Raw genomic sequence first — 22,457 nt, 5'->3', positions numbered from 1 at the left:
GAGTCTTGAGTGGAGACGGCAAGTGGTGGGTCAAGTATCGATGATTCCAGTGAGAGCCCTTTCGGTTAATGACAGCAAGTGAGAGTGTCCGAGAATATGGATTGCAGCAGAGGAGGATGTTTTGTTATGACGATTGCCGCCAGATATAGTGATGCATAATTTGGGTAAGTGCATGCACCTATCTATGTTTGACCCGCGGATTGTGAGCTAGCCAGAGGTTGTTGTGATGCTACGGGAAGCCGTAGTACTCACTAGTCAGAGGTTGTTGTGATGCGACGGGAAGCCGTAGTACTCACTAGTCAGAGGTTGTTGTGATGCTACGGGAAGCCGTAGTACTCACTAGTGAGAGGTTGTGGTGATACTGCGGGAAGCCGTAGTACTCACCAGTCAGTTAGAGGTTGTGGTGATACTGTGGGAAGCCGTAGTACTCACCAGTCAGTGAGAGGTCGAGGTGGTGCTACGGGAAGACGTAGTACACACTAGTTAGCGAGAAGTTGCTATGATAAAGTACTCTTTGATCAGAGCATGGCGCAGAGAGTTTTAGGCATGGGGTGGCCCTGATTGGTGAGTTTTTTGGAAACCTGGTGGTCGGACCAGGGGCGAGATCGGGGTCTCCTCAATGTTAGGGGATCATTATGTTCTGAGTAAGGTGTGGTCATTGCAATCCGAAAGAATGGGATAAGTGAGGTACGCATGAGTTGCGGGAAATGAGTTCTGAGTTGAGTGCTTCGTTGGGACGAGTGGTTCCAACTCTGGGTCGGACCAAACCCTCGAGTTTGAGTTTGGCTCTGGTGGTGCGTTGAATAGGTGAGATGAGATTCTGGACTCTGAGGTGGGTTCCATGTTGAGGAGTATTGTTTGTCATCTGATGTCTTAGACCTGTGTGGGTCAGTACTCGGGTACGGGAGGTACCGCAAGTTGCATGGATCGATGAGTAACAGATGACAGAGGTCGGGTTGAGTCCATCTCCAGTTGGGGAGGTGGCATTCGCTTAGGGTTAAGCGAACTTCGTTATTCGTGTGTCACCTTGGGCCGATGTGGTTGTAGTAAGAAGGAAACCATGGAGACGGTTGGGATAATGCAACGGATGACCCTGGAGGTTCAACTGTTGGGTCGAGATCAGATCTGGTACTCAGTGTTAAAAAGGGATACGAGGGATGCAGCCGAGGCTTATGATTTTAGATGTCTGAGGACTTCTGAGCGAGCATGATTCTCTTGTGTCAGAGAACAGGATGTTGAAAGATTATTGTTCGGATGGATTCTGTTAGTAGTTCAGTGGATGAGCCCTGGTGGGATGTAAACCCTTTCGTTCCTTGGGGCGTGATTCAGACTGTTTTGGTACGTTGGTATGAGCGATCGCTAGCCGATTGTCGGATTTTGTTTTGTGAGAATCAGAGGAGTAGTGAGTTATCAGGGTTTGATGTTCGAAGAGCGAATATCATGATGATAGCGTGAGTGGAGGGTCTGGCGGCAGGCCAGGCCACTAGAGTTTCCCGATTCTGGGAAGGTCAGAAAGGGGTATTTTAGCGACAGAGGGGCCGGTTTTGTTCCAAATTTGGAGTTCCTGGTCGGATCCAGGTATTCATGGAGAAAGATATCGTTTTGGTGTGAGGACCTCTCAGTGGTGCTTTTCGAGTGTTTGGTTTCTATCTATGTGGTTGAGGAGCGATTTCGAGGGCGAAATCCAATTTAAGTGGGGGAGAATTGTAACATCCGGATTTCCAAGTATTATGTCTGATCATTTATTCTTATGAGTAAAAGGGAGGGACTCGACGAGTTGAGGCGTAGACTCGTCGAGTAGGATCGCATGTGCTGACTGGATTAATGAACGGACTCGACGAGTCGGAAAGGGTGGACTCGACGAGTCCGCACTGTGGATTGAAACCCTAATTCTCGGGGTCTGTGCCCTATTTAAAGGCCTTTATGGCCTCCATTTGCGGCCACTTCACCCCTGAGAAACCCTAGAGAGCAGAGAGATCGGTTGTGGTGCAAGAGGAAGGCTAATTCATCATTATTTGGTGTGTTTTAGCAAAGGGAAGGGAGGATTTCGAGCTAGGCAGTCTTGTGGGACTCAAATCTTCCATCATTTGGTGCAGAGCTGCTGTGGGAGGTAAGGATTCATGTCCATTTTCATTGAGTAATAGATTTCATGAATCTAGGGCTTTTTCTCTTCTTTTGGTAAGAGATCTAGTCTATGTGATGTCCCCTTGTGTCAATATCATCAGATCTGGACCTTGAGAGGTCCAGAGAGTCCCTATTCTCCAGCTTTATGTAGTCCTTTATGAGTTTGGGGCTTAGGTTATCATTTTAAGGGTTATTTTGGCATATAGAGGTGATAGTGTGATGCATGGGCCTACAGTTCGAACCTTTTCGTGATTATCATGCTTGGGAAGGTTAGATCTATAGATTGGAGAAGCAGATCTGACCTCAGAAGGTCATTTGAGTGTGAGCATGGAAGCAACTCGCCGAGTTCATAAGTGGACTCGACGAGTCGAATCGGGGTTGCCCTGCGATTCGTGACAGGAGGAGCCCGTCGAGTGGAGGGATGACTCGACGAGCCAGGAGAGGCTAGAAGGATTCAGAGGACCCACATGGACTCGCCGAGTCGCCCATGTGCACTCGACGAGTCGGGTCAAAGTTTGACCGTTGACTTTCGTTGACCTTAGGGTTCTGGTCAAGACTGATTCAAGAGAGTTCAGGGAGGGGTAAAATGGCCTTCTACCCAATCTTTAGAGATGAGACTATGAGAGAAGTATTGAACGGGGATGTTATTTGAATGATTGGAGGAGGCTAGGTCGGGACGTTGAGCACGAGAGCTTATCCGACTTCATTGAGGTGAGTCTTCTCACTATACTGTACCTGGAAGGGTACCTATGTGTGACCGAAAGGTCTTGTATGCTATGAGATGTATGTGCTATATGCGGTTATGTGATATGTATGTGCTATGTATGTTATGTATGGTAAAGACCGGAAGGTCAAGATGATATGGACCGGAAGGTCAAGATGACATGGACCGGAAGGTCAGGAGGTTACGGACCGGAAGGTCGATACGGGTAGGACCGGAAGGTCTACCGGGATTCGGGACGGAAGTCCCCTGAGACACTTGGATCGGAAGATCCCACAGAGTTATGGCCTGGAAAGGCGTATGTGTTGTATGTGGTATCTTGGGGAACTCACTAAGCATTTATGCTTACAGTTGTTGTGTTATGTGTTTCAGGTACTAGCGAGGATCGCGGGAAGGCGCCGGCATGATCTGTACACACTCATAGAGATTATGTTTTGAGATACTGGGGATTGTTGTTATGATGACACTGGATACAGTTTGTTATGATATTGTTTTGATGATTTAAAAATGAAAAATTGTTTTGAAAATTTACGTCGTTACACTATTACTATCCTTTTATTATTTTATAGACCCATACTCCATTTTCACCCACCGGTCCAAAGGAAAGAAGTACAATGAATAGACCTATTGTCAGAAATGGGCGGGTCTTTTCGTGTCGACTCCTAGCTTCGAGTCTGCCGGAGGAACTTACCAATCAGGCTTTGGATCTGTCTACGGTCTTTAACATCCGACCTTTTTTCCGGACCCTTCTCAAAAAGAAGAGTGACGACCGGCTGATTTTCCACATACGCCATTAATAACGTTCTAAAATTCCTAACCATATTTTGCTACTGGTTGAGAAAATACAAGTTATACAACATATCTTGGGTCTCTATCTCCTGCTCCACAGTATCGTTTTCCGTGCTTCATTTTCTCTAAAAAGACGTAATTTTTCATCTCGTTACCGTTTTCTATCTTCTGCCTTTGTTCTATTTACAATGTTGATTCAGACAATTTCATTGTCGAGATCAACTATTTCATTCGTTGTTGACGATGCTCATGCCACTTTCTTTCCTTTTCGTTTTCTCCATGACGGTAAGTTTTCAACATGAAACGAATGTTGTTGTTGGTCGAATCCATGTGGAAAGTATGCATCGGAAAATGTTATGTATGCATTGAATAAAGATGTTTTGGTTTGTTTTGAAGAAGGAGGCGGGAGTCTTCATCGACTTTTATGTGCAACCATTTCAAATGGTGTTTCAAAACATCCCAAGCTTTATTCATGGGGAAAAACTTTCTGATTACTAAACCTCCAACACTCGTTTTGTACATCTTTTAAAATATCGACCACAAATCTCCCGCTAGCGAGACTGTTCAACTTACGGTTGTAGATGCAGTTGAAATCGTTACATTTCTTTTAAAAGTCTTTCATTTTGAGTTCACTTGGTGTCGTGTCCGATCCGAACCTCCCAGTTTGAACATTAAAACGTTCTAGAACTCGCTCCCAAAATGCATCTTACCTTTGTTGACTTCTGCGTAGCTTATCTTATACGCCTTAGGCAAAGCCACCTCTTGCTTTTACATCCAATTCTTTGCCTTTTGGCTTATAGTCACGAAACTGAAAATCATCCGAAGTTTTAAGTATCATGTATCTAAATATTCTCCGAAGGATAATATTGAAATTAGAGCTGATCATGACAACTTTATAAAACATAATTTTTTTGTGGATCCATTGAAATTGGGTTTGCTGGACCGACATAATTTTTTGTGTATCCATTGTAATTGGGTTTGCTGGACCGTTAGAGAAAAGTGGTCCCTATGTTTCCGTTTCGGACGTCAGCAGACCGGTACTCCAGCTCTGGTGTATTCACGTTCACGATGAGACGGAGCTCTTGTGTATCCATTACTCAGTACTTTGACCGTTTCACGTCCGCTGCGCCGATCATCCCCACTCCTCTAACCAGTCGCCGTTCATCAACCTCCGGCGCGCCTCCTCAAATTCGGGGCCTGGAGTTGGATCGTGCTGTAGCACCGATCGATGGCTGTGATTACAAGCACTGGCTTGTGGTTATGGATCCTCCGATAAGCTACCCGTCCCGACATCAAATTGTCGAACGTTATATACAAACCCTAGCTTCCGCATTGGGTAGGTATGTGATAACTGATTACATCTCTAATAAAAAGAAAAACTGTAGTTTAGGCGGACAGAATTTGTAAGACGATGCTAAATTGACCCGACTTGCTTTTGTTTGATAAATTGAATGGTTTTACAGTGAGGAAGAAGCGAAGAGGTCAATATACTCGGTTTCTACAAAGTATTACTATGCATTTGGTTGCAAAATCGACGACAATGTGATTAGTAGTATCAAATGTAACATTCTGAATCGTCTTCTTTTTACTAAATTCTGATACCGTTTATTGTTTCTGATATTTATATGCTTTATCGCTGAAGCTTACTGTTCTTCGCAGCTATGCCCAATGTCAGATGGGTTTTGCCTGATTCTCATATCTGTCATGGCAAAGATGATTATGGAGGTATGTAGATTGTTCTGCCTCAAGTTTCATTAAGATTTATGGCTGTTACATTCTTAGGCATTGCAAACAAGCATCAGTTATTTGTCACTTTGATTCTTCAACTATATACAGTTGATGTATTTCTCAATCTTTGGAGAAGGTAAAGGTAGTCACAATTGCTTGAATACAAGTCATTTCAAATTTTGTTTGCTTCATTCTATGGATTGTATTGTTTCTCAGAGATGTCAAACTCGTTGTGGGGTTGAATTTCTCCAATATGATATCTACTTTGAAAATGTTTCATACAATATGCAACCAGCATTTGTAAACATTTTATCTTTAATAACACAGCATCATCTGAATGCACTTATATTAAGAACTATTTGAGATGTGATACAATGTTAAAAATCAGTTTTCTGCTCCACAGGAGAACCATTTATTGATGGACATGTTGTTCCTTATGATGAAATGTTCCATGAGGATTGGGTAAAAGATGAAAGCAACAATGGATTTAGGAGGAGAAGTCGAAGGAGATCTAGAAGGAAAGAACAAAAGATAGATAATGACTGATCTTTTCCATTTTATGTTTCAAGGCACGTGACATATGTCTACTTAAAAACATTCGTTAAATCTATTTGAAAAGACAGAAAGCCTTTAAGTTTTTGAAATCGTTTTTCTAACCACATCAACAAATCATGACAATTTCTTGTTTTTTGGTAATTTAGGGTAACTTAGGGTGCGTTTGGTCGTGGAAAATTGTTTTCATTTTCTAAGAAAATGTTTTCAGAAAATAGAGTTGAGTTTTCGCTTTCAATTTTCAATGAAAATTTTAGAAAACGCGTTTGGTTGAAACCGGAGTTTTCATTTTCTATCTTAGAAATTTGGAAAACTTTGGAAAACTGTAAAAATCACTTTTCTAATTTACATACAATTTGGAAAACTGAAAATTTTCATTTTTTTGGAAAATTTTGGAAAACTGAACGAACTAAGCGCGTTTTCAAAATTTCCGTTTTTCTTGGAAAATTTTCCTAAAACTGGAAAATTTTCCACAACCAAACGCACCCTTAATGTTTTACAAATGACATGGACGTAATTCTCTGTTTTTTGTGAAATTTGAAGATTTGGTTATATATATCGTGCAATTTCATGGAAATGAAATCACACATTCTTGATATCTTCCATCGTGAAACAGAATTTCTTTCAATCAAAAATGAAATCCTAGAACTAGAAGGTTAGGATATTTCTGTATAGTGGAGGGGCATGAAAGGTAGTTAATGAGGTTTTGGAGTATATATTGTTAGGAATTATGAAATATTTCCTAGATTAATTATTGTGTAATTGTTTAGTTGAGAAGGGAAATGTAACAGCAACAAGCATTTTCTCTTGAGTTTGTGATTTATAGAAATAATCTATAAATGTTTGGCTTCTTGATTTGTAATTAATTTAGTTTCAATATTGTAAAACTATAATCAATGAAACAGTTTTTTTAAGTAAAAAATAGGCAACTTTTTTATGTAGCCTATAGTTAAAAAAAAAACAATTTTTTTTTTAGACTACGAACATCTGGTCAACATCTTCTTCTGCATGTGGAAAAAGACTACACTTTACATCGTCAAAAACGAAAAACACATGAGTAATATCCATAAAACTATTATAGCAAATACCCTGATACGCCATTATCCATAAAACTAACAAAATAAAATGTTAATTCAAGTCCAATTGCCGATAGGAAAACAGAGAAAAAATGGTCGACTTGTAATATCCTTAATTTAGCTCAAATTTTTGATTTTTTCTCGAATTTAGCTCAAACAAACACCACCAAGATAGAAAAGAAGAGGAAAACTTGTTTTTTAAGTTGGCTTAAGTTCATTACAAATTTACAACCTAAATAGGAGTGCCAATTGCCAAACTCCTATGAATAGAACCTCAAAACCATTCAGATGTTGTCATACGTGGATAAAAAGAATAAAATCTTCGTGAAAAAAGATTTTTTTTTTTTTTTTAAAGATGAATAGTGTAAACTATAGACACAGAAGTCAGAAAGAAAGACATGATAGAAAGACAAAACCTGACAAAGATGAATCATGTGGGAGATGGATAACAACAAGGGAAAATACCTCAAATAGACAAAAAATGGGGGTAAATTTATAAATTTAGTCATAAAAAACGTTTTTTCCAGATATAGACACACATTCCGCGGAGGACCCTCCGCGGACCTCCGCGGAACCATGAAATCTCCGCGAAGTGGGGGTAAATTGGTAATTTCCACCATATTTTTTTGAGAAAAACGAAGGGGTCCTCTTTTGGTCCCCACTGGTCCCCGTTCCTCGTCCACCCTCCGCATCGGCTCCTCCAGGCTTTGATCAAAGACTTCAAATCCGGCGACGACTTCAACTCCGACGAAATCAAGTCGCAGAGCTCTTTCCGTCACCGATGGACCCCGATGTTATGGCCGATGGATACGGTTCACGGGTATGTCTCACATTCTCATCTAATTGTTAATGTCGAATATGATTCAAATTAGAGGAAAACCCATTTGATTACATTGAATATGTATACACATTTAGGATTTTTAGGTTTACAATCACAGATACGTTTTTGCGGATGATCCATTCTGCGGAGGGAGACGTCAGTCCGCAGAGGCTTCTCCGCGGAGTGATGTGTTTCCTCCGCGGAATGCTATAATCCAACACTGCAGCCTCCGCGTAAGCCAGATGTCACTCCGCAGAGAGTCCTCCGCGGAATGACCTCTAGCCTCCGCGGAGTGATGATGTTTGCACAATTATTATTTTTCTGCTTTTAAGTATGTTGCTATTTATTTCACAATGGAATAATATTTTTTTTTTATTTTCAATTAGTAATTTTTTAAATGAAATAATAATTTTTATTTTTTTTGTTGTGTAGCACGAAGATCTTAATCAAAAAGCGAATTTAACTTTAAAAGGCGTGGTGGGGACTATCATTAAAGACTATTTTCCGCGTCTAACACAATCACAACGAGTATTATTTAAAGCTTCCCCCTTTGGAATATTCTTAGGAATACATATCCCACACGGTGATCCCTTACTTGTGCATAAGATGATGTTGCACGCAGTAAGGTGTCAACAAATATTTGAAATGGGGAGGTTTCTGTTTGATGTAGAGGGGATCCAGTTGGGTTTTGGTGAAACTGAATATATTCTGATTTGTGGTTTAAAAGTTGGTCCTTATGTGGATTTACTCCATGACGAAAAGGGCCAGTTAAATTCAAATCTTCGTGCTCGGTTGTTCCCAGATATTTCTGATGCACGTTTGCGGCTGAAAGATTTATAAGAGTTAATTATGTCCCCGAATTATTTGGCACTACAAGATGAAGATGTTGTGATGCTTATCCAGCTTGTTTTTATGTTGAAGGGTCTACACGGACGGGACGTTAAAACGGGCATTCCTGCAGCAGTATACAAGCTTGCTGATAATATAGATGATTGGAACAGGTATTACATTTAAAACAAGCATTCCCGCAGTAGTATGCAATGCACTAATTATAATAAATAAATTGAAAATTGCAGGTTTGCATGGGGTACGTATTTATGGAAATATACTTCGTGTATGATGCATGGAATCTTTAAGAAAATAGAAGAGTTTAGAGAATTCAAGCAGGCCAATCCCGAATCGAAGAAAGTACACAAGTATACCGTTCCCGGTTTTATGCTTCCGTTTAAGGTTAGTTTCTAATGCATTTTAATAGTTATCATTGTTTAGTTTTTTATACTATAAAAATTTGAACTTCGTTTTGTATTATATAATAAGTTTGTATCATGACTTTTATAGTATAATAGAACGATACTTACATTTTTTTCATAGATATGGATTTTGGAGACGTTCCCAGAGGCAACCAAGTTTTATATACGCACGCCGACAGAATTGCCACGGATGAGGGCGTGGAGAAGTAAAACACCGTTGAATTGGGTTCAATGTTGTCGAATAATGAACGTGTCTGTGGTATGGTTTTTATATTAACAATTATCGATATTTACAAATTCCAAATTATTTTCATGTTAAACTAACAATCTGATTTTTGCAGCCTAACAACCAACCTATTAATGTCGAGGCAAACCCGGAGGAGCTGATGTTGTCGTTTTATGTTCGTTATGTCAATTGGACTCTTAACCCTGTAGAGTCTCCCCCACGGCAACATAGTCTCGTCCGAAATAGTCCACCTCCTGTTGCCTCGTCTGCTCGAAGAAGGATGTACAAGTCCGAAATACAAACATCTTCGACTGAATCTGCCACTAATGCTTCTTCCTCGCAACATCTTGAAACAGAAACAAGTTATATGTCACACGATACATCAAGATTGGTAAAGAAGAAGAAGACGAGCACAAAGGCATTAGTGAAGCGTCTACTAAGCGTTGTAGCTTACTTAAGTTCTAAAGTAGACCATGTATTACACAAAAAAGATGAACCCGACACAAATTTTGAACCAGACAGAAGGTTTCGAGAGGAGGAAGAGATGATAAATGAAGAGGAGGAAGAAAAATATTACCATGATACACATTTTGACTATGATAGTATAGGTAGTCATGGTTTGGAGGGGTAATTTGAGTCTACACCTACGCATGTTGAGCCGTCATTGGACGTGGGTGAACATCACACAAAAAAAATTACTCCTATTCTTAGGCCGCAACGAAAGAGGGGTGTTCCATGGTATCAGCGGACTCCGTTCACAGTGGTACAAAACTCATATTTTAAATTTGGTAGATTTTTTAAATATTAACGTATTGATAATTATTTAACATGATAATTTTTTAGATGCAATCCACACCAAAATTGAAGAAAATCACCAAAGCAAAGAAAAAAAAAGTGGTGAAGCGTCCTGAAAAAGCAAATGAAGCCATTGTGAATGAAGAGAGTAATGATGTTTCAAATCATCTCCTGCTCGACAGTGTTGAAGCTGGCAGTACGTTGACTTTTTGGAAAGAATGGAATAGTATCTCTTCCAACCTGAACACTAAACATAGGCTGCATATGCTCACACTGGATGTGGAGTTTTGGTCGAGGTTACTTGCAGTTACTGACGCTGGGTGGTTAATTTCTTCGGTAACATTCGTTAAATATAAATTTTAACTACATTTTTAGACGATAATTTATATAAAAAACTGTAACATTTTTATCTTAAAATGTACAGCATATTGCGATATGGAGTGCCTTGCTCATGGAAAGACGGCCGGCGAACGCAAGGTGGACGATATTCCCTCAAGAACTTAATTTGCAAAACGGAAAAACATATTTTCTTAGGAATATTGCAAATGGTGTCGGAGGCCATCCTAAATGGAAGGATGTGGATATGGTTAGTTAAGTTTATTAATTATTTATTTTATATAGGAAACGAATTAATGACTATTACATTTGTTTTTGTTTGCAGGTTCTATTCCCCATAAACGTTCCTCATGCCCATTGGTTTTTGGCAGTGCTACATTTAGATATTTGGGAAAGTACACATTTATGATTCAGCACGATGTATGAATTACTTCACAACGTACTTGACTGGTGGAGAATTCAAAAGTTTTAGGGATAGTATAATCGAAGAGCTAGATGCGATTGACTACTGGAAGGATTTCCCCGATGGACACAAAGACAACGCAGTTGTGGAGTTTATTGATATTGTAGACGCGCCACAACAAGAATATATTACTAATAGAGGGGATTGTGGAGTATTCGTAAGCATGTATATGGAAATGATTGCTTCGGGGGTACCGGTGAAGAGTGATAAGCCATGTAGAGATGCGGGATTTCTCTACAGAAATAGGATGACAAATATTATTTGGGATACTAAATAACTTGATGTTTGGAAGTTTGTATACATTATTATGAAATACTTGTTTTTAGTAGTTTTGTTTAATATAAACAACTTTTGTATCATATAGATTTTTTGAAACATAATTCACCAACATATATAACGATACATTAAAAACAAAATAAACATTTGAAATAACATAATAACATTACAGAAAACATTGCAAATAAAAGATGAACGACTAACAAACATTACATAGAACATTACGAATAAAAGAGTCGTCTACATGAAAAAGGGTTTATTTCTAACCAGATTCCAAACGTCCGTATACTCGAACTCAGTTTCATCAAACTGGCACAGGTAATATCCGTTCACGTATTCAAGAAGTTCTTCATCATCAGCATCAGAGCATCACATTTTCTCATAATTGTAGCATCGATTGTACCATGTGACTTTAGTCTTTAAATCCATCCATTTACTAACAATATCGGGTTTTAGTCGTTTTTGTCCTTGTCCCACGTTATAGTTGAACAAAGCTACTAAGCGGGACCATTCATCACCAACAATGCAATTAAGGGGAGCTATTACCGGTAGACGCTCGTAAACGGTAATCCAGCATCGTGTTAGGACCAACACCTCTGTTGTCGTCCATGGAGATGTACCATTCGTTGGAGCAGACACATTAGACAGATTAGCTGCATTTGAAGACGTTGGTACATTGGATGCCATTTTGTGAAATGATCCCTTACCTCTAATTCGGACGTATAGATACTTGCTTTACTATATATAAAAAGATAGGTAACGTGGACTGACAAGTCAGTAACGCGGACTGACAAATAGCTATGCGGACTGACAAGTCAGTAACGCGGACCGACAAATAGCTATGCGGACTGACAAGTCAGTAACGCGGACCGACGAACAGCTCTCTGCGGAGTTGAAGGGTCTATATATTGTCATGGATGATCGTTGGATATTTGCGGACTGTCATGTCTATATAAAACGACAAAAAATTATGTATCACTTCATCTAATCTATTTTAGTTCATGTAGTTTGTATGTTTTACAATGGGTTCAAACCCATGGACCGCTAACGAGTATTTGCTTCTAACTCGTGCATATATTAATGTCTACGAGAATAGCAGTTTGGAGGATAGAATGTTTTGGGTCCTATTAACGAATACCTTCAACACTGACGCTGAAACCACCATAGAAAACCATCGCAACACGCTTAATATAGCTGCAAAATTGTATGAATTGAAAACAGAAGTTGTGTTATTCAACGATCTTTATAATAAGATTGAAGACGATCGTGTGAATGATACTGAGGAAGACATCTTGGAGGCGGCTAAAGAAGAATACAAATCCATTAGCAACGGACAGAGTTTCGAGTATGAAGCCCCTTGGAATCTTTTAAAAAATGTCCCGTTTTTTTAACTAGTACTGCGTTTTGTATTGTTCTTGTCTTGCTTTATTTATATGTAATATGGTATTTATCCTTTTTTTTATGAAAAATAATTCTCATGTTTAAAAACCATACATTCAAACAGGTTACGCGGACTGACAAATAAGTTACGCGTACTGACAAGTCATTTACGCGGACTGACAAGTAAGTTCTGCAGAATAATGTATACTAATTCCTTATAAATTGGACAAGCATTTCCATTTTTACAAGGTGTCCAAAGTTGTGAAAATGAGTTCAGTCAATCAGGTATTAAGAAAAAGTTTCTCCAGCCTACCGACTTTTTTCCATAATCTGCAAAGAACCAATCCTAACACCTACACGTACATTACGAAAGATCAGTGCAATCGTTTCCAAATTTGTTTCGTGGCATTGGGATGCGTGGTATGTAATCTCATATAGTACATAAATATTTAGTTATTTCAAGTTGTTACATGCCTAATATTCTTATGTTGACTTACAGATTCATACGTTTCTCACGTCTATGATACCAATCATATTCGTTGGTCAAGTACCTCTAATTGGGGCGTATGTAAGATCCATGTACATTGCGGTTGCTTTAAATGGAAATCATGAACCCCTTCTCATAGCGTTTGCTTTGGGAACCATAAACTGTGACAATTCATGGTTATGGTTCATGAGGAGGCTTAAAGACTGTTTAGGTGACAATACAGAACTTGGTTTCATAAGCCATATGTCTGATTCTATAGACTTTGCAGTTCAAAGAGTCTACCCTGATTCATATCATGGCTATTGTTGTAAAAATATAGCCGAGAAAATACGCGCTTCCATCGGAAGCAATACAGTCGTAGAGTAGTTGTTCTGGAAGACTTGTAAAGCATATAATTATCTCATTTTTATGCATGTTTGAACAACTTAAAAAATGAGGTTAATGGGAATGATCTTCAGTGGCTTGACAATATTCCCATTGCAAAATAGGTACGGGCTTGTTTTCCAAGAGTACGTTTCAATGTTAAATTCATTGACATTCCCGTTGTTATCAATTGGTTTAAAACAAACACACATGAGTTTCCAATAACAACAATCATTGAAATGGTCCATGACTAGATGCAAGCAGTGTATCTTCAACGTGTTGCGTTTGGAGGTAATTATAAGTTATGACATCACTCAAATGGTGAATTGATATGTTATTAAACATTATGACATCATAATTTTGTTTTTTTGATTCAGTTCATTTCACATGGGATTTTCATGGTCTTCTAACCCCTTATGCACTTAAGGTGATTCATAAAAGATTTATCCACTCGTATGGTTGTAGGATTACGCATATTGTTGGCGACAGATATGAAGTGACTAAATATTAAACAACCGAAACTGTCCAATTAGACCGTGGTATTTGTAGTTGTGGTAAATGGCAAAAATGCGGTATACCTTGTGAGCATGCTATAGCTTCACTACAAAGACTCGAAATTGCAAAAATCCAGCAAATGGTAAATTTAAAGTTAAGTACAGCGGTGTATCGAAATGCTTATCAAACTAAGACGGTCAATCCTATTCCAACCCTTAGGCATTGGGAAATACCAGTTGAAAGTGTTGTGGTCTTACCTCCATGACAATTCAATTGAACTGTATTGTATGGATCACAACGAATATTAATTTGTATTCAGTTCTATGTTAACCGTAGTTGTAATGCTCTGTTGGCGTTCTTTACTTTTTAATAAAAAATGTTTACCTTTAAATAAATAATTGTATTCCCATAATTGTAATGTACGGATGACAACGACTAGACAAACAGCTCTGCGGACTGACAAACATTATTGCGGACTGACAACAGCTCTCTGCGGAGTGGAAGGGACTATATATAGTCATGGATGGTCGTTGGATTTTTGGTATAGACTTATAAATTTTTTTTAAATTTAAAATGAGTTCATCTTCAACTTTGTATATTTGCTCGTGCAACGAAGTTGATTGTTTCTATTGTGATCCGATCGACCCTTTTCTTGCCCCATCACCAAATTTAAGAGAGCCATATATGTCGGAGGATACTTTGCAACAACTACAATGGGCTGAAGAACAACAAAAAAAAAGATAAAGACTCATCTCGAGCTCTCACTGAACGTCGTGATGTCATTGCGGCGGAGTGCAAAGAGGTTGAGGAAAGGATGACGATTACTAAAAAAAATCAAAGATCATGAGGAATGGATAAAAAAAACTAAGAAGAATATCAAACTGTCTGAAAAATGGCTTGCTGACAAGGATGCAGAAATGATAGAACTTGGTATCCAAAAGGACCGTATGGAAGATAAAATAAGAATTAGGGACGACTACATAACAATGGAGAAAGAAAAGTATCCTTTGCAATTCCCTTAAGTTAATTACTATTGTTTTACGTTTACTATATGTTTCTAGTTTGTTGAATGTATTATCTTCGAGTATTAGTTATTATTGTACTAGTAATTATGCACTAATATAATCATAATATTACCCATCATCTTTAAAATAAACACACCATTTCAAAGTACACAAATTAATGTCTTCTAAAACAAAACATAATTAATTATAAATACAACATCAATCATTCAAATCAAACGTTGAACAATAGTCTTCTCTCTGCGTCCCACTCGTCCAACACGTCTCTTGTGTCCCGTGTTTCTCTAGCGTCTCCTGAGTCCCTTCTGTCCCTTTCCCTTTCCCTTTTGTGTTACTACCTGATGCTGCACTACTTTTTGTAGCCTTTTTTTGTTTCTTTGGGACCAATGCCGGACAAGTCGCTGCATTATGTGTTGTACTATCACATCTACTACACCTTCTTACTATAGGTTCCTCACCTTGTGACGGGATACGATTTCTGTTTCTCGGTCTACCAGCTTGACGTGTATCCATTATCGGGGGTTTAACAACCATCATCTCAGCAGGAATCTCCCAATCACACGGTTCTGGAAGGGGGTAAACCAGCTCCTCATACGTACTTCAGTACGTTTCCATTTTGTAAGCATCTATAGCCAGATGTCCGAAGTTAGTTTTTTTCAAGTGCTTCAAGACCATTATGACATGACCACAAGGCAACCCAGTTCCTTCCCAATATTTGCATGTACAAGTCTCTTGCCTCAGATCAACTATGCCACCATGTTTGAAATCATGAACTTGATATATTGCATCTGAAACACCAGAAACAGACCATCCTGTCGTACGCTCTTCATTTTTACTAACTACTTTTTCAGCCCACTCGGTTAGCACGGTTGAACGTTTCCCTGTAAAGAAGATATATATAATTAACTTATTATTCGACCTAATTAAAGTCCAAATTAAATTCATACCTCCTTCGATGCGACGCTTGTTACACCATTCCTGTGAAAGACGACGGAAGAACTCAAGAAGGGGTATTATAGGCATCTTCCTTGCATCTACAGATAAAGCATTCATGGACTCTGCACTGTTCGAGGTCATGTAATCGTACCGTTTCGACAGCGAATATGCTCTAGTCCACTTAGCACGGGGAATTTCATTTAGATACGCTGCTACTTGCGGCCTAGTAGAACTAAATCTATACCACAATTCTTCAAAAACATTTCTTCTGTAAGCTTTCACAAGCCTCCAAAACAACAATTTTGTTTTATCATTTTTCCCAAACCTGTGTACTATGTTTCCTAGTAGATGAAAAGCACAAGCCATGATGAGCATGTGGGAAAACATTTTCAATACTAACCCGAATTGCATCGGCTCTATCAGTGACAAAAGTCAATTCTTGACAATCACCAACACATTCATACAACTTTTCAAGAAACCATGTCCAAGTAAGACCACTCTCTTTTTTGCATATTCCGTGCGCAAGGGGCAATATCTGGTTGTTCCCATCCATATCTACTGCATGCGATATGGTTCCCTTAAAATCACCCTTCAAATGGGTACCATCCATAATTATAACTTTACGACAAAAACGATTGAACGCTCGTATCTGCAATATATTAAAATGGAACACATAAACACTCTATAGTTTGTTTAAAAAAAATTATATATTAAATAAAAACAAATTTTTTGTATTTACTGTGCTCCCAATGGCATAAAAACAACACTCGAAACAATCTTCAGAATCTGTTTGAATATAGGCCACTGTACCGGGATTATGCCTCTTCAAATTGTGAAAATAAATAGGAAGTTTGGAAAAACATTCTTCAGAGGATCCCAACAACAGTTCCATAGCATATTGTTTTGCACGCCAAACTTGTTTGTAATCTACATTGATTTCCAGCAAAGCATTCAAATCCCTTGATATTTCATTAGGCCTCCAAACCTTGGAACGAGTTTTTCCCATAATCTCATGCAATATAGTACTCATCATTTTTTTATTAGCATGCTTATGATTAGGGTGTATCTGTAATGACGAACATGTGTGCACGTTGTTGAAAGTCCTGATTTCAAATTCATCAGTGGGATCAAGGCGTTTTGCATATAAACGCCAACAACAGTTCTCAATTTCAAAATATACCTCATAACGATTTTTGTTAGAATGTTTGGTCTTAAACTGAAACTTTTCTCTGGTTGCTTTAAGACTCAAAGCAAATATTAGTTGTTGTTTGTTATCATATGTTTGACGAACAAACATATCATCATTTGGACCTAAACTGTGAAATGGTCAGGGTTCAACAATTGGATCAGGACAATCAGGTATGGGAGGCATATCGTAAAATATGTCTGAAGCTTTTTTCCCGTGTGTGAACTCATCTTCTGACCATCCTTCATTTGACTCTTCACCGTCTGACAAAGTTTTGTCAGTCAGTCTTCCAAACTCATATAAATTTTTTTCTTTAACCGTATTCACTGCCACAGTTTCTTCTTCTGGACACTCTTCAACATTATCAGATACAACGTTTTCAACATTGTATGGTACAACTTTCTGAATCGCTTCTGTCTGTTCGACCAATCCCTGAAACACCTCTAAATACAAATGCACAATCTCCTTCGTTTCAGAAATTACATTTCTGAGTTGATGAACATCTGCTTCGTCTAAAATATTCATAACATACCCATGAACCGGGTGTTGAAATGACAATGATATATTACTATTGAACACATTAGCCTTACTTTTGACCAAATCAAGCAATATTCGACGATCAAAATTTGGCAGAAGCAGTAAACCTAAGTTATTAAACTTTGGTCTAACGTAGGTGTTAATCCCATTACTTATCTGCCAAAAACCCCTAGTACATAAAATAACAAAACTAATATTTTTTTTTTGAAAATCAAATGAAAAGAACTAATCTATCGACCAAATGGGGCTAAAAATATGAAAAAGAACACTTTGTATCAAAAAACCCTATAAAATCCGTTCCAACCACCCATTCCGCGGAGACATTACTCTCTTCGCGGAGATCCTCGTCACCATCTCCGCGGAGGTACTTATGACCTCCAAACAACTCACTCCGCGGAGGTGTTATTGTATCCGCAGAGGGCCCATGCGGATCACTCTTTTAAACGTTAAAAAATTAGACTTTCGAGTGGTCCGCGGAGATGACGTCATTCCGCAGAGGTCCGCGGAGGGTCCTCCGCGGAATGTATGTCTATAGCTGGAAAAATCTTGTTTTATGACTAAATTTAGAAATTCACCCCCATTTTTTGTCTATTTGTGGTATTTTCCCTAACAACAATACCATCAAAATAATGTAGTAAGTTTTTGTGGGCCATACCCCTTTCCCCCACTTTCCTTTCCCTCACCTAAAACCCAAGGAATGGGTGGAAAGGGCTTCCCTCACTACTTTTTTAAATAAATTTTTTTTTTTTTATGATTTATAATTTTTAAATTAATACTATACATAAAATTTAATTAAAAATAAAAAGCATTTTATTAATTAAAATAAAAATTACATTATACCTAATATTTAAATAATTAGAAAATTAAAAAAAACGCAAACAAAAATCAAACAAAAAATCAAAATACGTCACTCGGAAGCATCGTCCTCGTCATCGGCCTCATCTTCTTCCTCATTCTCCCGAACGTCACTCTCGTCATCGGAATCTTCGCTCTCGAAGAACATATCAGAATCCTCGTCTGATTCGTCAAACAAATCATCGCGAGAAAACTCTATCGGGGGCTGAATATGAGCCCTATAAATTTGCTCCACCAAATCAGCACGAAGGGCCTGATGAGTGTCGTGATTGTGTACTTCTCTTCTATTCGCCCTATACTCTTGTATACCAACGGCTACTCCTTCGACATTTGGCAAAACTTCATTTTCGTTGTACCGACATATCGTTCTTCCTTCGTCTTCAAGAATCATATTATGCAATATGATACATGCATACATTACGTGTTGTAACATTTTTACTTCATATGACCTTGCCCCGCATGCTAGTACTTGCCAACGTCTCTTAAGTACACCAAATGTTCGCTCCACATCCTTCCTAGCTGACTCTTGCGCCTCTTTAAACTTTTTCCTTTTCGGGTCGTTAGGACATGTAAACGATTTCACAAAAACAGACAACGGAGGATATATACCGTCAGTAAGATAATATCCATGCTTATATGCTACCCCATTTGCTTGAAAAGGTACATCGTGCGACTTTCCAAGGTAGATATCGTTGAATATCGGCGACTGGTCTAGCACATTGATGTAATTGTTTGCACCAGCTGGACCAAAGAATGCATACCATATCCAAAGATCATGTGATGCGATAGCCTCTAGAACGATCGTCGGCTCTTTGTGGTCGCCTCTCATGTACTGACCACGCCATGCATTGGGGCATAATGACCAACCCCAATGCATGCAATCGATACTACCAAGCATTACAGGGAATCCATGCTTGCCTTCATGCACCGTGTACAATTGGTGGATATCGTTGTACACACACTCCCGCACGGTACGCTCTGACATCCTAAAATACTCGTCCTATCTGTTTGCGCCCATGTCGTATGCTAACTGACGAATTACAGCCGTGCATTTTTTAATGGGAGAGAAACCTTTCATCCGCCTCGCATCCATTTTCCATTGGAAATATGGAAAGCGGCCTTCCAAATCGCCAACATTACGTAAGAATAGTTCCTTCCTCGTTCGGAACCGACGTCGAAACTTTACAGCGTAGACGGCGTCATCTGCAAAGTAATCTTCTATAAGACGATCGTGTCCGGCTTCGTGATTTCTACGCAACCGCGACTTTCTTGGTTTAGATCGTGCATGTGATGTTTCGCCTAGTCGGTTTTGATAGTATGCAACCGTTTTCGCCATGACGGAACCGATAAACTTAGCCTCCTCTAGAGTCGTCGAATCAGATGATGAAGATGATGACATTTTGATTAAAATATTTTGGAGAGAAGTATAAGGTATGGGTTAAAAAATATGGTTGGATGTTGTGGTATTTATAGTTTAAAAAAAGGGGGAAAAGCAAATATATATATTAACGGCTATATAGCCGTTTGAATCAAAAAAGAAAAAAAAAAAGAAAAAAAATAACCGACAAATGAGGTGAAGAGTGAGAACGCGGCATCCCCACCCCCCATCCTCTTCCCGCGCATCGCATCCCGCAGCCACCAGGGGCGGAGCCAGGATTTTAGGATAAGGGGGGCTTAGATCTTAATAAGATATTGAAATATTTTTTTATATCCAAAATATTACAACAAATACCGTAAAATTAAAAAAGAAATTCATCAAGAAGAAGATTGTCTATATAGGAACTACAACAATCTTTAGTCTTATCACTAACTAGATGTAATTTTAGATCACACATATTCTATTCGTTTGAAAAATGAATCGATGGTTCTTTTCCTATTCGTGATTTCCCTTGTGATTATAATAAACCAAATTATCAACGATATTAAATTATTAATTACAAGTTACATAAAATGAAAGATGCAATATGAATTAAAGTTTACCTTCTTTTGATTAGAGAATTGAAATCTTGTAGATATAGTAGTATAGCTAAAAACAATTTCTTAACTGAAACAGTGGAGGAACAAAACAACTATCAACAATATTGGTTAATCATCAATTACAACTATTTATAAATAAATGAGGATGCATGCAAAATAGCTAGTGAATAATTGGTAAAAATAGGGTTACAATCAATCGCGAACTAAAATAAAAGAAACATGAGTGAAGGCAGTGAGATTTAAATCAAACGTGGGCCTCAATTTTGGTTACAATTCTCATAGTGTCATTGTTTTTTATATAAAATAAGTCTTTTAAAATAAGGTTGGGAGGGGCTCAATATGAGTAATTCATCCATATGGGCTATAAATTTATTTGTGGGCTATTTTACGTCGTGGTTTACAGTATGCAATTTTTTAAAATTGTACTAGCTTTATGTTATTGGATTGAGGCTGCTGAGCGTAACTATGTGGCCTTGTTCTGGAACTTAGTGGTTAAATTTAGGTCGGAATTAACTAAATTTTATTAATTATTATCACCTAAACTGATTGGACTTATTATTTGTTTTCTTTTTCCTTAAGTATCACTAAACTTTTATACACTAGGTAGCTTGCATGTCGCTATTAAACTAAAGACAATCACCAGTTACAATCAACAGTTTCAACTTGAGTTGTTAAGATGTGATTATCTTTCATTCTCATGAATTAGGCATATGCATGTCTATTATCATGCCATCTTATTATAATAAACATTTATCTAGTTGTACTATTTATCTAATTCATTTGTAACTGAATCTTGTAATAGCTTTTTTTATTTTTATTTGTCATAGTATTAATTTAATACAATCTTCTAGAACTTCCAGCTCAGATTTCAGATTGACCTTTGAATATTGACTTTGGGCTACAACCTACACACATCGTTGGTCTAGGCTTGTTTGATAAGTCACTTATTAATGTAGGGCACTAATAAGACTTAAATAGGGTGGATTATGCAAATTAATTATAATTTGAATTGGTAGTATTATTGTCTTTATAATTAGAAATATTCAACGCTATGATTCCAATCACTAAGTTTCTACCACCCACAACCAAACTTTTTTTGAAGTTATATTATGTAAGATCATGATGGAAAATTGGAATACTCTATAAATATTATTAAAATATAGTTGGTGTTCCTTAATCGCCCATGTTTTTTAACTATTTAATAAACAATCAAGTAGTTGTATTTATGTGAAAATTATAATAAAAAGAAAAACCATATTAAATTCACACTAGCTTTCTAATTGAACTCGTTTTTTGATAGGGTGAATTATTTTGTTTAGGATGACTCGGTTTGTTTTATAGTTGTTGATTGAGTCATATTTGATCGGTTTAAGACTCAGTTAAGACCGACTGAGTTAGAGACATATCAGATTAGTCAGGACCGAGTCAGAGACTTTTAAGCGTGATATCAAACAATCTGAATCGACCGATTTAAATCAAATCTCTTATCAGACTCAGTAAGAAACATATCAAACAACTCATCGTCCGGACAACGTTATGCCTCTGTTGTTTGTTTAAAAGGAAATTTTAGTTTTTATAATTAAATTTGTTACAACGTGAATGAATTATTCATCAATGTAGTGTGTGCGGTGAAAATTCATTTCGAATTGGTCCATTTGACATGTATGAAGGCAAATCTTATTTCAAAGTGGTTCGTTCCAAGTGTGAGAATTTATTGCAAAAGGTCTTATCTTATGATGCATGTATTGAAATCCCATTTATAGGAAATTATGTGAAGAAAAACAAAACATTATTGAAACAACGACGAAAGCGCTAAATCCAAATTTGGTAAACAATTTGTCATTTTTTTCTATGCCTTTAGAGGTTTATTCGTCTTATCTTAAATGTAGTTCTTTTTATTTAAAAAGGTAAATTGCAAGAATGATCCTTGTAATTAACATTGTTCTTTGGTTTAAGTCCCTCAAAGATAAATTTTACAAAAAATGTCTGACAACATTTCATTGTGGAATAGGTCCCTTATTTTAACTTCCGTAATTTTTTTTTTCATTGTTAGTATATTTACG

General features: G+C 37.8%; 1 protein-coding gene across 1 annotated transcript; it reads left to right on the top strand.

Annotated features, from left to right (window-relative positions):
- Positions 1–4,469: 4,469 nt before the first annotated feature.
- Positions 4,470–6,040, top strand: LOC145168707 (plastid developmental protein DAG). The gene is made up of 4 exons (XM_079087438.1): positions 4,470–4,974; positions 5,098–5,195; positions 5,294–5,359; positions 5,766–6,040. The coding sequence occupies exons 1-4, from the start codon at positions 4,643–4,645 to the stop codon at positions 5,906–5,908; spliced, it is 639 nt and encodes a 212-aa protein (XP_078943564.1). The 5' UTR covers positions 4,470–4,642; the 3' UTR covers positions 5,909–6,040.
- The last annotated feature ends 16,417 nt before the right edge of the window (positions 6,041–22,457 follow it).

Source organism: Lactuca virosa, chromosome 4 (genome assembly GCF_052849685.1).
Source record: "Lactuca virosa cultivar CGN04683 chromosome 4, Lactuca_virosa_CGN04683_v6, whole genome shotgun sequence".
Taxonomy (NCBI): Eukaryota; Viridiplantae; Streptophyta; class Magnoliopsida; order Asterales; family Asteraceae; genus Lactuca; species Lactuca virosa.
This window is presented reverse-complemented; position numbering and strand designations above follow the sequence as displayed.

What these genes read in the sequence shown, in the direction of transcription:
- LOC145168707 (XM_079087438.1), top strand. Translation starts at nt 4,643, where the DNA reads ATGTTTCCGTTTCGGACGTCAGCAGACCGGTACTCCAGCTCTGGTGTA. An exon ending in CTAGCTTCCGCATTGGGTAG is followed by an intron (nt 4,975 to 5,097) that starts GTATGTGATAAC and finishes ATGGTTTTACAG; the next exon opens with TGAGGAAGAAGCGAAGAGGT. An exon ending in TGTGATTAGTAGTATCAAAT is followed by an intron (nt 5,196 to 5,293) that starts GTAACATTCTGA and finishes TGTTCTTCGCAG; the next exon opens with CTATGCCCAATGTCAGATGG.